The following is a 16,249-nucleotide window of genomic DNA, read 5'->3' as shown; positions in this document are numbered from 1 at the left end:
AATACAACTTTGACTTGTTTTGTATTTTAATATTTCACGTAATTGAACATTAATTAAAGTAATTCAATGTTACGAATTTACATCACTTTATTATCATAACATTTTTTTATCGGCACATTTTATCACTCTATATTGAGCAATGTATTGTGGATATTTTTCACTGCATATCAAATACATTTCTCTTAAGTATAGTATTGTATTTCTTTTATAAGGAAAAGAAAATAAAAGTAGAATATACTAATATGTACATTTTTAAATTAATGATGTTTAAAATTATCAGTAAGAATAATGTAAGTAATTTTTCTGTAAAAAAGATGAGATCAATTAGTAACTTTGTAAAAGTAGTTGAAGTTGGACCTCGAGATGGATTACAAAATGAAAGAAATATTGTCCCAACCGAAGTCAAAGTTGAGTTCATTAACAAACTATCAGAAAGTGGATTAAAGAATATAGAAGTTACCAGTTTTGTGTCTCCAAAATGGGTTCCCCAAATGGCAGACAATGCAGACGTGTACCAAAAGATTAATAAGAAACCAGATATTTCTTATTCAGCATTAGTACCAAACATAAAAGGCTTGAAAGCTGCATTGGAAGTAAATGTAAAAGAAATAGCTATCTTTTTGGCTGCATCTGAAACTTTTTCAAGGAAGAATATCAACTGTTCCATTGATGATAGTATGAAAACAGCTAGAGCAGTTATTGAAGAAGCCTTAAAATATGATATTAAAGTCAGAGGATATATATCATGTATCATTGGTTGCCCTTACGAAGGTCAAATTCAAGCAACAGTTGTAGCCAATTTAGCTACATTCATGTTACAATGTGGATGCTATGAAATTTCTTTAGGAGATACTATTGGTGTAGGATCACCTAACAAAATAAACAATGTATTACATGAATTGGGATATGTATCAAATGACATGCATGAATTTGCAATTCATTGTCATGATACTTACGGACAGGCACTAGTAAACATTTATGCTAGCCTTGAACATGGAATAAGAATTTTTGACTCATCTGTAGCTGGTCTAGGAGGTTGTCCATACGCAGTTGGAGCCTCTGGAAATATTGCTACGGAAGATCTACTCTATCTTTTACATGGACAAGGTTTAGAAACTGGAATAAATCTTAATGAAATAGTAAAAATAGGAGAATTTATCAGTAGTCAGCTTCAAAGACAAAATCAATCCAAAGCAGGTATTGCGATTCTAGCAAAAAAATGTTAAGACTGTAACTGTTTTAATAATACCTTGAAAAAAAAAAAAATAGCAGAATAACGAAGAAAATGAATCTGTGAAGAAAAGCATGGATAGTAATGGAAGGATTCTATCTTATACTTATTAAATTTTAATGATCTTTTTTAATCTTGTATACACAATCCATAGAAATATGGCGCAACGATTGAACACACTACGATGTGTTACTTTCGCAACTAGCTATACATTCTTTGTGATATTAAGAACATACATATAAAGCTGATTTTATTAAAAAAAATACATTATAATACATGACAACGGAATGACACACAGTATTTGATTCACGTTTTACATAGAACCTATGTTACGAAATATTCGATAGTTCTTGTAATATAGCCTGTGTGTCTAATGTACTCAAATCTATCGATCCTCGAGTATCAATTACAACTCCAGTTACCTAAAAAATAATCATGTCATGACAAAACATTTAGAATCATAATTTTATTTAATTGAGCATTACCATTTCCTCAAAGAATGCAACATGATTAGGTTTCTCAGAATATCTTTCATATTGATCTAAATTATCTTGCAATTTTAAAGTAAGGCTATCATAATTTTGTATTATGATAGCTAAAATTTGTTGTTCTGTTGGAGTGGACAAACTTTCACTAGCTAACCACGCTGCTATTTTTGGTGGAAAATGATTTACTATGTCTCTCATATTCACCAAACAATTTGTCAATTTTAATGCATGTTCTTTATACTCATAAGATTCGCTTGTTGAATAACGGAGAGCTTGAACATATAAATAAAGTATTTTTATTATTAACTATTATATGACTAAAACAATAAAAAATATGAGTTTAAATTAAATTAAAGTAATATGAAAGATTTGTTTAATATATACCCATTGCATTCAAATTTGTGAAAATAAGCCTCATTCGTATTATTTCATAAAATAATTCGTCATAACTGCTAGGGGAGGATAAGAATGTATCTCCGTACGTAATAAACAAATTTAAAATATTCACAACCTAAAAAAATCAAATTCATTTTTTAAATTTATACTTGATACGAAAATTAAATAAATCATTAATTTACCTGAATAGCTAATGGAAAAATATTCATTTTCTTAATAAGATGGCTTTCATGAGTGGTTAAAAATTTGAGTAAATTAATTAGTGCAGTCCAAAGATCTCTCCATTGATATCCAAGCCTAACTCTACATCTTTTTTGGTAACAGAGCAACCTCTGTAGAACTCCAATACATTGATGATAAAGTTCCAATGGAAATTTTTTCATCATATGTGATGTAACGAATTCGACAAGTAAATCTACAATATTGTGATAATTATTTAAACGATTCAAACTTTAGTACTAGATACATATGACAATTATAAATACCAAGTAAGGTAGCTGCTAATGGTTGTGCTGGTGCTGCTTTATCTTGTATCTTTCTATGATGCATCGGTACTCGATGGAGTTGTACTCTGAATGCCAAATTTGCATCATGCATTAAACTGTTTGCATATTGATCCTCGGCAATACAACTTAATATGAGGAAGCACAATTTAACGTTATTCATTATTGCCTCTGTTCTGATCACCTGCATAACTATTGAACTGAAATAATTCAAGTTTCTTACAATAAAAAATACAACATATTTGCGCGTATTATTCTTTTTACAGCAATACTATGCTCCTCACCAATACTGTAAGAATGTGGCCAGCAAATTAAATGGCTGCGCCATCACGTCAGATAGTTGTGTTCCGGGAGCTACCGCATTTGGTCCCAATGTATTATTTGGAGAAGGTGGTGCACTAGTATCACTTTGTGTATATGCCAAAGTTGTTACAAAATTACGATTTAAATGTGTTGCTTCATAAAGTGCTAATAACAATGCATTATTTGCACGGACTTGTTGCGTTTTCGCTTCTTCTTCTCCAACAAACATACTTCCGACTATACTGGTTAAGGAAGATAACCAGGATGCTTGTATTTCTATATAACATGATTCTTATTAATACATTTATAGTAAATGATTTGAAAATATAATTATGAATGTTCTATACCTGCTCTTTGTTGAACAAACTGTCTGCAAAAGTCCATCAATGAACTTGATATAACTTGCCCATAGCCATTAAGAGCTAATTCATCATCCAAAATCGATAACTTAACAATATAAGGATTTGCCCTTTCATGCTTTCTATAATTGACTAGAAGTGTTAAAAGCAATACTGCGTCATGTCCGTGACGGCTTCTAGCTGTTGTATCTCTTAAAAGCTATATAAAGAGAAATAGAAAATATTAATGCTTAATAGGAATCATTGTCAACAATTATAGTAGTCATACTAAAGTAACACCTACTTGAACCAGAGATTCAAAAACACTATTAAGCATAACATATTCCAACAAAGTGTTCTGACTAACATTGTCCATGCCAGTTACAATAATTAACAACAATTTCAAGCACAAAGCTTTTAAACTATCAGGGTATTCACCTAGAATCATGGAAAATTTTAATAATCGGTTTGTTTCTTTTGAAAAACTGTAGATTATTTAAATGTTAAATGTATATTTGAATCTTTGATTTCTTAACATAAATGAATTAGTAATTACCTATTATGTATTAAAATGCATATACCTGTTAAGAAATTATTACAATGTTGCATTAATGTTGTCATCCTCTGTTCTGCAGAATCAAATCCTACTAAGATATCTATTAAATTAAATCCACAATCACCTTGACTAGCTTTTTTATACATGGACTGAATAACAGCTGCTAAAGTTTGTAAAGCATATACAACTCTGAAAGGATGTTCATCAACTAATGTATCTACACAATGGCAGACTAAAGCATTTAAGTTTTCTCTGCTTGCATTTAACTGTTCTGCAGTCATATGTAAAATTTCACTTTCAATATGTGGAACCTAAAAATATAGGAAGGAACATGTATTGTTAAAACAATTAAATACTGAATGTGAATTTAACCACAAGGTACTTAATATAATGATTCATTTGTTTTTTCTTTGACAGAAAGGATTCATCAGAAAATTTGTTGTAAACAAGAAGTACTAAAGATTTTCATTTTATTTGATTTACTTAAAAACTTTTTTCCACTGAAAGAATGATATTCCAAACTTAAGATTCCAGTATTTAAAAACTAACTCTTGGTTGTATAAATGTGTCTTAATACATCATGTTTGGTAAATTTGTTACAAAATTAATACAAGTGAGTGTAAAAGCATGTTACAAATGTATATCTATAATTGAACAATATTGTTTGTATTTATTTAATGTTATAGTCATTGCCAACATGGGAAGTAACTAAATATTATGGGAGAGTATGTATATATCAATTAAAATGTTTAAAATATAGAGTTCAAACAAGTGAAGCATGGTTTAATTTCAAATGCAAATTTATGCCAGGTAGTTTGCATAAAGAAATAGAATGTGAGGATTATGTTGAACCCAAAGGTACATGTTAAAAATCAGAAATACATATTTTATTTTTTTCATAAAATTATCGATTTATAAACAATAACTACAAATAAATTTTTAGTTAGCAATAAGTCTAAACAACAGAAAGAACAACCAAAAGTGTCATCTGAGAGAGAATCACAAGATAAAGTTCAATATAATGCAAAGGATCATAAAAGCGTACCAACTTCACTCAAGGAATTAAAAGATAATTACATTATTGATGAATTAATAGATTCAAAAAAGAAAAAGCAAGGAAAGAAGAGATGTCAAGAAAATAACAAATATCCTATACATGAAGATTATGTGACAAAGAAAGAAAGAAAAGTACAATTTAATGATAATCTTTACTATTAATGAATTCTTCTTTTAATAAAAAATTTTAATTGCAGGTAAAACGTGCTCAATGATTTTCATGGTAGATTAGAAGAATTTTTAGTTTGGAACCTCTGCAACATTCTCTCAAAATTACAAAAAAGTTTCAGAAATGTTTATCTTTTATTAATTGTATTTGTATATAATATTAAATAATGTTTAATATTTGAAAATAATGAAGATACTGACCATAGGTTTTATTAAGAACAATTCATTCCAAAAATTTGGATGAGCTAGTGTTAAATCCTCTCCTTTGAAAAAGCTTTCATAAATAGGTACAAGTTTTCCTTTATGTTGGCGTTTGGAGCCAGAACCGCTCCGTTTTCTCATAGCCATTGCCATAATTGATTATTCAATTTTTATCATTTCCTTTACCTAAAAAAATACATTGATTTCAATAATAATTATATTCAGAATTTATACAATCTTACAAATTTTAAATACATTGTTTTCTATAATAATATATTGCTTTATTTAAAATTCGTAAATTCTTATCTTTCAATACACCTATACACCATACACCATACCTATAACCTCTATACTGAATTTTCAATGATTTTAAATGAATAAATAATACTTTGATAGATACAACATCTTTCAGATAAAAATATTTATGTAATCGCACGTTTTAAAATTGTAAAAATATATAACAATAAAAATCTTGAGAAGAGGGACATCAAGTATTTACTTACTAATAAAGCAGATAACTTCTTGATGTCATATAAGTAATTTCTGTATTATTTGAAAAGGCAGTACTAAAAGTATGTCTTTTTATGTATGTTTTAACTATTATTCTTGTTTATATAATTTTTGAAGGGTTTCATTGAGACGAGACTCTAAGTACTGAAAATGAAATAATGACGCAAATAATTACGAAAACATCCATGCACAAGAATGACAGGGAGCCATCATGGAATAAAAATTTGATATATACATAACATACACATCATGAACATATGTCCATGATACACATTATACTTGTTGTGATATCTCCGTTCGAAAACTTACATCTTAAAGATAAAATCAAGTTCATATATACATAATGATTTGCTTATATAAATCATTAACATATGGTTCCTTAACATACGATTAAATACGTAATCCATTATTACACACATATGTATACACGATTCATCTAATTTATGAGAAAATCTTCTGGTACTATTTGCATACTGTTGTGTCAACTATAAAATATAAAAATTTCGAACTATGATTTTACATTCGAGGATCTTAAATCATCTAAGAAATAGGTTCTTATTACTTTGAATTTCATTGTTATATTTTATAGTGATATAATAATATTTATATGTTAAGAATATTAATAATTCTATATAAATAAATAATAAACTAAGATTATCTTATTTTATAATGAAATAAAATATTATATAAATGTGATAAAAATATTAATTATTTTAGACCATTGTCACCAGCGACAAGTGTTTATATCCAGTACTATCTTGAACCATTTAGGCAATACTCATCTTATAAAGAACAGTATATTAAACAAAATAGAATCAAATATAGTTCTTATGCAAAATATGCAGCATATATTACTGTTGCCACATCTATATTAGGTTTACATTATTACGTATTTTATAAAAAAGCTCAAGCTTTGGATAAGAAACCTACTTTATGTGGAGAGTTTAGAGCAGATTTAAAGACATACAATCTAGAAGAAGTAGGCAAACATGATAATAAACAAAATGGGATTTGGGTAACATTTAAACAAGGAGTATATGACATAACAGATTTTATTGAAAAACATCCAGGTGGTCCTTCTAAAATAATAATGGCAGCTGGCAGTTCAATCGAACCATTTTGGGCAATTTTTGCTAACCATAATACAGAAGAAATATATGAGCTCCTTGAATCAATGAGAATTGGAAACATATCTAAAGATGATGCAGCCTCTAATGCAATTAATGAAAATGATCCATATTCAAAAGAACCCATAAGGCACAAAGTTTTAAAGATAAATGGACAGAAACCCTTTTGTGCTGAACCACCACCTTCTTTATTGATAGAAAGTTTCATTACACCAATGTAAATTTGAATATAATTTTTAGAAATTTTATGTGTAAAAAAATTTACTTTTAAAATATTATTTCATTTTAGGGAAACATTTTATGTAAGAAATCATCTTCCTGTTCCTGAAATAGACTTGAAGACTTATAGTTTAGAATTAGCTATAGAAGCAGTAATAAAAAAGACTTTCAAATTTGAAGACATAAAGAAATATCCCAAGTACACAATAACAAGCGCTATAATGTGTGGAGGAAATAGAAGATCAGAAATGGCACAAGTGAGTTGATATATTCTCCCTCTTTTAAAAAAGTATTTTTATATTTTTTATTACGCATTATATTTTTTTTAATTTATCACAGGAAAGACAATTGAGAGGACTTAGTTGGGGTGTAGGTGCTGTTGGTAATGCTACATGGACTGGTACAAGGCTATGTGATGTATTGAAAGATTTAGGAATTAATGAGGATAATTACAACCATATACAGGTATTAATGTATAAACGAAAAAGAGAGGTTTTTTAAATATTAGAAGTTATAAAAAAATATTTAGAAATATAAATAATTTCATGGAACAAGTTTGAAGGATATGACTTAGATCCTTCTGGTACACCATATGGTGCAAGTATACCCATTAGCAAAGCTATGGACCCTAGAGCAGATATAATTTTAGCTTATGAAATGAATGGGCAACCAATATCAAGAGATCATGGTTTTCCTGTTAGAGTAATTGTGCCAGGTGTTGTGGGTGCTAGGAATGTAAAATGGCTTGGTACTGAGTAATAAATATTATAATCAAACAATTTAATTAATAATTTTGTAAGCCTTTCTGTAATTTTTATAGCCAGAATAATTGTTTCAAAAGAAGAAAGCCCATCACAATGGCAACAAGGTGACTATAAAGGTTTCTCTCCCAGTACTGATTGGGATAATGTAGATTTTTCTAAGGCACCTGCTATACAGGAAATGCCTGTGATTTCTGCAATTTGCAAACCAGAACATGCAGAAACAATCAAAGTGGTAAATGGAAAGATAAATGTGAAGGGTAAAGTATAGTTTTTAAGATTTCACTTATCTTTACAACACTAATATTATAATTATACCTTGACCAAAACGTTTTTGCAGGATATGCTTGGTCGGGAGGGGGTCGAAAAATCATCCGGGTTGACATAACAAATAACCAAGGTAAAACTTGGTATACGGCTGATTTAAATGCAGAAGATAAGAACGCTAAAGAAGGTCGATATTGGAGCTGGACATTGTGGAGTATAGATCTCCCTGTTAAAGAGGGAAGTAAAGAAATAGAAATTTGGGCAAAAGCTGTAGATGCGTCATATAATGTCCAACCGGAAAGTTTCAAAAATATCTGGAATTTACGAGGTTTTCTTTGTAATGCATATCACAGAGTTAAAGTTAAATTAGAACACTAGAGTTACTTAGAGAACTTATAATAACAACTCAATACTGTAAACATTTTTGTATTTAGTGAGAAATAAATAACAATTTCTTTTCACTACAGAACATGTATTTGTAATAAATGCACTTGTTACAATAGTACAATGTATTTCATATTTTTAAATTTTTATACCTTCTTTATTGAAATAACTAGATATGTCATTCAAAGGTATTTGACAATTTGTCGAACTATTTATATCATGAATTTCAATCAAAGGTGGAGATTGTATTGCGGATTTACCAATTATAACAACATATGAGAATCCTGTTATGCGGGCGTGCATAAGACGATTTCCAATACTTAAGTGTGTTCTATCATCAAGTATAATATCAGTATTTAATGGAGTTAAAACCTCTATTATGTCTTTCACATATTGTAATGCGCTTTCTTCCTTGCTACCTGCCTGTAAATTATAATGAGTTTTTAGTATTTATTGTTTATAAAAAATATTGTATAGTGTATACCTTTGGTGGTATAATGCAAATAGTATATGGTGCTAAATTTTTTGGCCATCGTAATTCTTCTTTGGTAGATAATAATTCAGTCATGATTGTAAAAATACGACTCAAACCAAGTCCATAACAACCCATTACTAAGGGTTTTATTTCCTTGTTTACACTCAATGTTACATTTAAAGGTATTGTATACTTTGTATCTAATAGAAATGTATGTCCCACCTTGAATAAAAATTAATCATTTATTACAGAATCTTAGATTAGTTCAAAAATTAGTTTTTCCCATCACCTCAGCAGTTTTATTTTGCTCAAATACACTCCCACATTCTGGACATTGTGATTTCTTGCACATTACTTTATTAATGCTGTACTGACAAGGTAAGCATGTATAAACATTATCTTCACCAATACTACTTATATAATGATATTCATGAGACATTGAACCTCCAATTGTTCCTGGATCACCAATAGCTGCAAATATGAATAATATTAATAAAAGAAACATGAAATTGCATTATTTATTTCACTACCTTTTACATATGTTATTCCTATTTTCTTAAATATATTCTCATAAGCTTCACATACTAGTGCATATGTTTCTTTTGCTCTGTCCAAATCTATATCAAACGTGTACAAATCTTTCATGATAAATTCTCTACTTCTCAAGAATCCCAATTTTGGTTTTATTTCGTCCCTCCATTTGTTAGAAATTTGATATAATCTTAAGGGAAACCTTTTTGGTGATAATGATCCTACTGATGACACCATAAAACAAATTGCTTCTTCATGTGTCTTTAGAGACATGACAAATTTATTGAATTATTTTTTATTCTTCAACTTATTGATCTACTATCTGATATCTTCAATAATGATACATACTGGACTGAGTATATATTCCCTCTGAGATCTGTCTCGTAATTTGAAGAATTCATTCATATTATCATCAAACCTATTTGATTTTCTCCATAACTGTGTGGGTGTTAAAGCTGGAAGTAATAACTTTTGAGCACCAATCTTTTCCATTTCGGTATCAACGAGTGCTATTAATTTATTTAAAACGCGTAAGCCTAAGGGTAGAAATGCATACATTCCATTGGCAATTTGTTTGATCAACCCATATTTAACTAAGTTCTGCAATTAATGATATAAAAAATATACATTATAATTAATAAATATCGAACAATACAAATAAAAACAAACGATGAAATAGAAAGAGTACTTCGTAGCTTTTCGAAGAGAGATTTGTTTTTTTATTGGTGGCGATCGTAGATGTACTCGGTTGAAATAAATGCGATAATTTGTTTATATTACGAATCGGTAAACTTGACATGTTGAAATAGTCTTGGATAAAATATTGTAGCTAAATGCACACACAATACACTAGAATAAGTGTATCTTACCAACTGGTCTCTGATTTTACGCCCTACACATTCGCATCAACTACATACATTCGCGTCAACTACACATATTCTTGGTCGATGTTTTTAGGTCCAGTGTTATACGGTTCGTGGATACACTAATCATGTTCGTAATAATGGTTAGAAAATTAGAAACAGACTAAACAATTTAAAGAATGACAGATAGATTCTCTCAAATTTTTCAACTTTTAGGTTATTTTCTTTGATTTTAATTTCTTTCTCCACGATTGTTGCTTAATGCTGTAATCGCAAGTTTGTTGTCAGTTTGAGAAAATTTCTCAACTTCTATAGTTTTCGTCAGAAAATGTAACACAACGAAATAGGGTCAAGTTGATCCGAAACAAATGGAATTTACAGTTGGTGAAATGGAGGGAAAGAAATTGGAATTATCTTTCCAGGACAAAATCTTTTCTGAAAATGTCAATCAGGCCGATTCCAGTGTAACATCAGATGTTTCGATTGCAGAAGGTACGATTTGAGGAGTTCTGTTTAACGAAAATTTAATATAAATTATTTTTCGAGTTGCTTAAATAAAAATATTTCAAATGGCAACTGTTTAAAATTTTTAATATTGCTTCTTTGATTAACATTTTTAGATATTAATCCTATAACTCAACAAGATATAAAAATACATGAAGAAACAATGCCAATTCATGAGGAGCTTGTACAAGACAGCACTGATGAAATTAGAGGAGATTCAGTATTAATAAAGAACAGTGATGAAAAGAAATATCAATTGATAGAGAGAAACAATATTGACACAACTGTAAAAAGTTCCACTTCTTTAAGTAATTTCACAAGTGAGTTTATAAAATGTCAAACATCTGTTGATACAATCCTTTCACAAGAAAAGTGTCTTCAGAAATCATCTTCCTGTAATGATATTAAATTATCTTCAACGACATTATATGATACACTGTTATGTACATCTTCAGATACAATTTCTAATCATAATGTAAGGTCTATATCACCAAATACAATATGTAATGATGAAGAAGAAATAATTTTTAACAATAAATTGTATATGGAGGAACATGAAACAAAATCGTTGAAAAATATTGTTGGTGTAGACACACATGAAAACTGTGAAGTTAAAGAAAATATTGGAGAAACGGAAGAAGAAGTATATCATCCTAATGCAAATGGAAAATTACTAGTAAATAATGGTCAAGCTCCAAGAAGTTTAGTTAAATATGAAAAGAATTTTAATGAAGAACAAAAACTATGTGAAATTATCAAGGATACTAAGATACAGAGCAATGTAATATCTAGACCAACTTTGGTCGATGATAGCAGATTGGTGAAAATTTCACTGCCAACAAATCCAATTAATATAATGCAATCAAATGCTCAGTTTCTAAACAAAAGTCGTAACTTTTTAAATTTTATTACAGAAAAATCTACAAACATCATGGAAAAAGCACTGTTACCACAACATATAGCAATGAGATATAATTCAGTAATGAAATCTGTAGATAATATTTGTAATGAGAAAAGGTATACAGAAGAATCTTCTGGCATGGAATCCTCTTTGACAGGATTAGCATTCAATAATACATCAGATTCGTTTTTAAAAACAAAAAGTATTTCTTATCTAACAAAAGGTCAAATGGATGTGCAAACTGTAGAAAATGAATATGTAAAAAATGATGAAAATAAAAACACTTTCATGTTAAGTTCGAATGAAACTACAAGTGGAAATATTGAACAAAATAGTAAATATTTAATTACAAATGAATACATCTTTGATCAAAATAATGTCATTGATCATTCCCCTAAATTAAAAGATTCAAAACAGTCAGAATCCTCTTCCATCAGTAACAATGTTAATAAAACAAATGATAATGTACTTTGTGCAAATACAAGTAGGAATCACAATCTTAATTTTGTGGTATTAAATCCTGGAGGCAACAATATAGAGGAAGCTATTACTGATACAATATATAAAAAAGGAGAAGCAAGTGCTGATTTTGAAGAATCAAAACAGAGTTTGTTGCAACATCCAGTTTATCTTACTTTATTAAAAGACTACGCGGATTTAAAATCTAAGCATTTGAAGCTACAGGAAAAAGTTGAACACCTGGAAGAAAGGAATCGAATTTTGGAAGCAGAAAACAAAGGAGAGATCTTTTCTGTGCAAATAGAAACATTAGAAAAGACAATAAACAGACTTACACTTGAATTGCACACATCATTAGAAGCACAGGAAATGTATAAAAAAGAGTACAGTGCTGCAAATAAAGAAAGGGAAAGCATGGTAATGAAATACGCAGTTAGTGAGAAACAACTTATTGATACACAAAGGTACATCAAATTTGTATAGCTTTTATCAATATATTTTATAATTATTTAATATCTCCTTTTTTTATCTTACTGTCATTAGGGCGAAGGAATCTGCAGAACGTAAAGTAAAAGAAATGACAATGCAACAAGAGACACTGCATAGTAAATTACGAGAAATGCAAGGGGAACGAGGTAGAATATGTAATATTCTAACTGGAAAACATCGCGAGGTAACTGATCTTCAGAGAGAAGTTGAAAAATTAAAGGAAGATGTAAAGATGAGGGATATAAAGTTACAATGGACTCAGAACAAATTGAAAACAGAAATGGATTTGCAGAAGGAAACTCAACAAAAATTAGACAAAGCCATGGTAATAACGCTAAGGGAAGGTAGTTTATTGTTTTGTATGTAATTTTATATCAGTTTTGTTTTTTTTTTTGTAGATCAGGATCAACGAAATGAAGGAAGAATGCGAACAAGTCCGCAAAGAAACACAAGAAACAATGCGAAAATTTCAACAATCGGAAGAGAATAAAGCAGTTACATTAGATCAGCAATTGAAGGAACAACAGGCACGTTTAATTTTAGAAAGACACGTTACTGAGGATAAAGAAATGTTGAGGGTTCAATTACAAAAGGAAGTAGATACATTGAAACACAGACAACAAGTTCTAATTGAAGAAAACAACACGCTCAGTTTAAAGATACAGGATGTTGAAAAAAACCGCTTAAATTATGAAAGTAATCTGAATAATTTGAAAATTATAACAGATCAACGTCAAAAAGAAATTACAGAACTACTAAGTAAAGTATCTGAGTTAGAATCATTGAAGACTCAGCTTCAACAGTGGGTATCACTCTTTTAAAGTTATGATTTTAGCTTGTTTTATGTTTATCTTATTAGTAATTTGTTTCTCTTTTTAATATAGCAAAAATCAATACTTAGCATCAACGGAAGTAGAGATCCAACATTTACGTTTGGCTAATGAAGAATTACAGGCTGATATGTCTGCGTGCCAACAGAAAGAAGCAGAGATGCTGGACTTCACGCAAAAATTGACTGATAAAAATGTACGGCTACAATCGGAGTTTACAGCCATTGAAGCCAAAGCAAAACAATTAGAACAAGAGCATGGACCATTATATCAAAGTGTAAGTGAATTAACTGATAAAGTAAAAGCACTGGAAGAAAATCTTGCTCGAGAAAAGAAAGCGAGAATCGAAGAAAGTGAAGTTTTAGAAAGGTGTCTTACGGAACAAACGCAGGCAGCGAAAAATCTTGCTCAGCAATTGGAAGATAGTCAAGGAGAAAATGCGGTGTTAAAGAGGAAACAACAACTAAGTATGAAGGAAATGACGCGTGAACTTCAACAGTGTCGGAAAAAATTAGATGCGTTCGAAACATCAATACCTTATAATTCGTTGAGTGTTGCATCTAGAACTGGATCAAATATTTCATTAAATACAGGTTTTTAAATACGAGATTTAAATATTTATACATGTTTTGACATGTTATTGTGTTGATATTTATTATTATTGTTACTTTATTTTTTATTATTATTTTAGGAGATGCTTTAAATGGTGCCTTATCCGATAACAGTATCAATGGTGACCAAAGTATTCAGCCTACAGAGCCTAGTAGACAATTGTTAATAGATCGTATTATAAAGTTACAAGAGAGTAATGCTAGGAAAGCAGAAAAACTAGATTTTTTTGAGGAACACACTCGAATATTAGTTGAAGAATTGCAGAAGAAAAAGAAAATCATACAAACTTATATTTTACATGAGAATATTGGTGCCATGGGTGGCAATGAGAGAGATAAATATAAGGTAAATTTCATCTTTAGACTTTTGAATCTTATAGATGCAGTGGAACTCCATTTATATAAACGAAATTTTAGTAGTGCCTGATTAACTGAACTTTAGCTATGTGGCACACTCTCATATTTTGTGGTATATTCTCATATTATTATGTATTTAAGAACAAATGTTTTGTGGAATCTTTTTATATGAACATGAATTCTTATTAACTGTATGAAAAATCATAGTGAACAAAAATAGGGCATTTCCTATTATATGAACGACCTGATTATGTGGACTAATTTGTTTCCAACAGGTTTATATAAACGGAGTTATACTACATTATAAATATTATGAATTTTATATTATATTATATTTCACTTTTTATGTACAAGCATATCAAGAGTAGGAGAAATGCAGTAAGTTTAACAAGAAAAATTTAAACTATCATTGTAACTTTCGTGGTAATTTATAAATCTAAATAATTATAAGTTTCGTTTAGTTTTAATTGTTATTGAATTACAGGCTGAATTAGCAAGACATGGAGGAATAATGGCCTCTGTCTACAATCAACGAGTCTCGGATGATAATATGACTCTTGAATTATCATTAGAAATAAATCAAAAACTCCAAGCGGTTCTCGAAGATGCATTATTTAAGAATATTACTCTAAAGGTAAACGTAAAAATGTAAAACATATCTATAAATGAACTTGTTATTCTAACTCATTGTTATCCTTTTAGGATAACATCGATACTCTCGGTGAAGAAATAGCAAGGTTAACGATGCAGAACCAACAAAGGCAAAATACACACTAAAAGTATATTAGGACAACATACTTGTACTTATATTGTAAAGATAACGAAATATCAAATGCATGTGTTAAAAACGCGGAGATAGGCAAATTATCGATTAAGAAACTTGGTATATATATACATATACTAATATTAACTTTAATGTCTTATACTGAATATACATAAAGTTACATTTTTTTCTATAAAATACACATAAAAAGTCATCATTTTAAGTAAAATTAATCTTTCACTATAATTTGAAAGATATATTCTTTTTCAATTCAAAATGGATATAATAATTTCGTGATTACTTTTTCATCCGAATGTTTTTAATGTATTTTTTTGTGTATTATATAGTAGTTTTTATCATATACATATTGTAAAAAAGGAACTTTGGTATATTATTTTAGTTCCTTTGTTATTTAACTGATAGTTGATTTCCATTATAACTGGTATTGTGTTTCAGTATCAAAAAAACAGCTTTATTATATCTAGTCAAAAATATTGATACTTAAAAGAATTCATTAAAGTGTTAAATGCAGAATATAGGATATTTTTGATAAATATTGGCATTGTATTATAACGTGTAAAAATAATTTGTTCTTCACACGGACCCCTGTTTATTTACTTAATTATTCTATACAAATTTCCGATTTTTAAAGAACATTCCATATCGTTGATATCATTAAGAATTTGTAATACATGCCAATGAAAATGTTTAGTAAGAACTTATTAATATTGTATTAGTTTTATGTATGTATAATACATTTAATTTGTTAAATAAGTACGTTACAGTAGTAATTAAGGATTATATATATTATATCTGATGTAAAAATTGTAAACCTCTATAGAAAAAAAAATATGACATGGTATTGTATAAAATAATTAAAAAAATATTCCAATTTATTCTAAATGGACAAATTTGAAATTCCTTGTAAATTATTTTCATTTTAATATCATAAAGAATG

General features: G+C 29.0%; 6 protein-coding genes across 10 annotated transcripts; 4 read left to right on the top strand and 2 right to left on the bottom strand.

Annotated features, from left to right (window-relative positions):
- The first annotated feature begins 13 nt into the window (after positions 1-13).
- Hmgcl (hydroxymethylglutaryl-CoA lyase) lies at positions 14-2,085 on the top strand. The gene has a single exon (XM_033347371.2). It carries the CDS (start codon positions 243-245, stop codon positions 1,224-1,226), a length of 984 nt encoding a protein of 327 aa, XP_033203262.2. The 5' UTR covers positions 14-242; the 3' UTR covers positions 1,227-2,085.
- LOC117164364 (armadillo-like helical domain-containing protein 3) lies at positions 1,325-6,148 on the bottom strand. 2 transcript variants are annotated; one of them, XM_033347348.2, is made up of 11 exons: positions 6,060-6,148; positions 5,241-5,426; positions 3,841-4,126; positions 3,564-3,697; positions 3,269-3,479; positions 2,903-3,197; positions 2,601-2,818; positions 2,298-2,530; positions 2,104-2,230; positions 1,717-1,991; positions 1,325-1,653 (listed from the first exon to the last, which is right to left on the bottom strand). In XM_033347348.2, the coding sequence occupies exons 2-11, from the start codon at positions 5,391-5,393 to the stop codon at positions 1,561-1,563; spliced, it is 2,025 nt and encodes a 674-aa protein (XP_033203239.1). In that variant the 5' UTR covers positions 5,394-5,426; positions 6,060-6,148; the 3' UTR covers positions 1,325-1,560. The 2 variants fall into 2 exon arrangements, with proteins under 2 accessions (XP_033203239.1, XP_033203238.1); XM_033347347.2 differs by lacking the exon at positions 6,060-6,148 and adding an exon at positions 5,744-5,938.
- Positions 4,216-5,376, top strand: LOC117164373 (uncharacterized). 2 transcript variants are annotated; one of them, XM_033347374.2, is made up of 4 exons: positions 4,227-4,428; positions 4,502-4,673; positions 4,759-5,003; positions 5,069-5,376. In XM_033347374.2, the coding sequence occupies exons 1-4, from the start codon at positions 4,396-4,398 to the stop codon at positions 5,084-5,086; spliced, it is 468 nt and encodes a 155-aa protein (XP_033203265.1). In that variant the 5' UTR covers positions 4,227-4,395; the 3' UTR covers positions 5,087-5,376. The 2 variants fall into 2 exon arrangements, with proteins under 2 accessions (XP_076481121.1, XP_033203265.1); XM_076625006.1 differs by having other exon boundaries at positions 4,216-4,428; positions 4,759-5,376.
- An 11-nt stretch (positions 6,149-6,159) lies between the features above and the next one.
- Positions 6,160-8,626, top strand: shop (sulfite oxidase). Its single transcript, XM_033347363.2, has 7 exons — positions 6,160-6,301; positions 6,468-7,094; positions 7,167-7,353; positions 7,436-7,561; positions 7,652-7,844; positions 7,917-8,117; positions 8,198-8,626. The coding sequence occupies exons 1-7, from the start codon at positions 6,261-6,263 to the stop codon at positions 8,500-8,502; spliced, it is 1,680 nt and encodes a 559-aa protein (XP_033203254.1). The 5' UTR covers positions 6,160-6,260; the 3' UTR covers positions 8,503-8,626.
- ProRS-m (prolyl-tRNA synthetase 2-like protein, mitochondrial) lies at positions 8,576-10,338 on the bottom strand. Its single transcript, XM_033347369.2, has 6 exons — positions 10,203-10,338; positions 9,863-10,114; positions 9,514-9,775; positions 9,273-9,454; positions 8,993-9,205; positions 8,576-8,931 (listed from the first exon to the last, which is right to left on the bottom strand). Exons 1-6 carry the CDS (start codon positions 10,311-10,313, stop codon positions 8,647-8,649), a joined length of 1,305 nt encoding a protein of 434 aa, XP_033203260.2. The 5' UTR covers positions 10,314-10,338; the 3' UTR covers positions 8,576-8,646.
- Positions 10,339-10,513: 175 nt separating this feature from the next.
- Positions 10,514-16,131, top strand: Golgin104 (coiled-coil domain-containing protein 186). 3 transcript variants are annotated; one of them, XM_033347342.2, is made up of 10 exons: positions 10,516-10,869; positions 10,998-11,201; positions 11,337-12,705; positions 12,785-13,055; positions 13,129-13,532; positions 13,615-14,153; positions 14,252-14,517; positions 14,883-14,906; positions 15,013-15,162; positions 15,231-16,131. In XM_033347342.2, exons 1-10 carry the CDS (start codon positions 10,746-10,748, stop codon positions 15,303-15,305), a joined length of 3,426 nt encoding a protein of 1,141 aa, XP_033203233.1. In that variant the 5' UTR covers positions 10,516-10,745; the 3' UTR covers positions 15,306-16,131. The 3 variants fall into 3 exon arrangements, with proteins under 3 accessions (XP_033203230.1, XP_033203233.1, XP_033203231.1); XM_033347339.2 differs by having other exon boundaries at positions 10,514-10,869; positions 10,998-12,705; XM_033347340.2 differs by lacking the exon at positions 14,883-14,906 and having other exon boundaries at positions 10,517-10,869; positions 10,998-12,705; positions 15,231-16,130.
- Positions 16,132-16,249: the final 118 nt, after the last annotated feature.

Source organism: Bombus vancouverensis, chromosome 15 (assembly GCF_051014615.1).
Source record: "Bombus vancouverensis nearcticus chromosome 15, iyBomVanc1_principal, whole genome shotgun sequence".
Taxonomy (NCBI): domain Eukaryota; kingdom Metazoa; phylum Arthropoda; class Insecta; order Hymenoptera; family Apidae; genus Bombus; species Bombus vancouverensis.
This window is presented reverse-complemented; position numbering and strand designations above follow the sequence as displayed.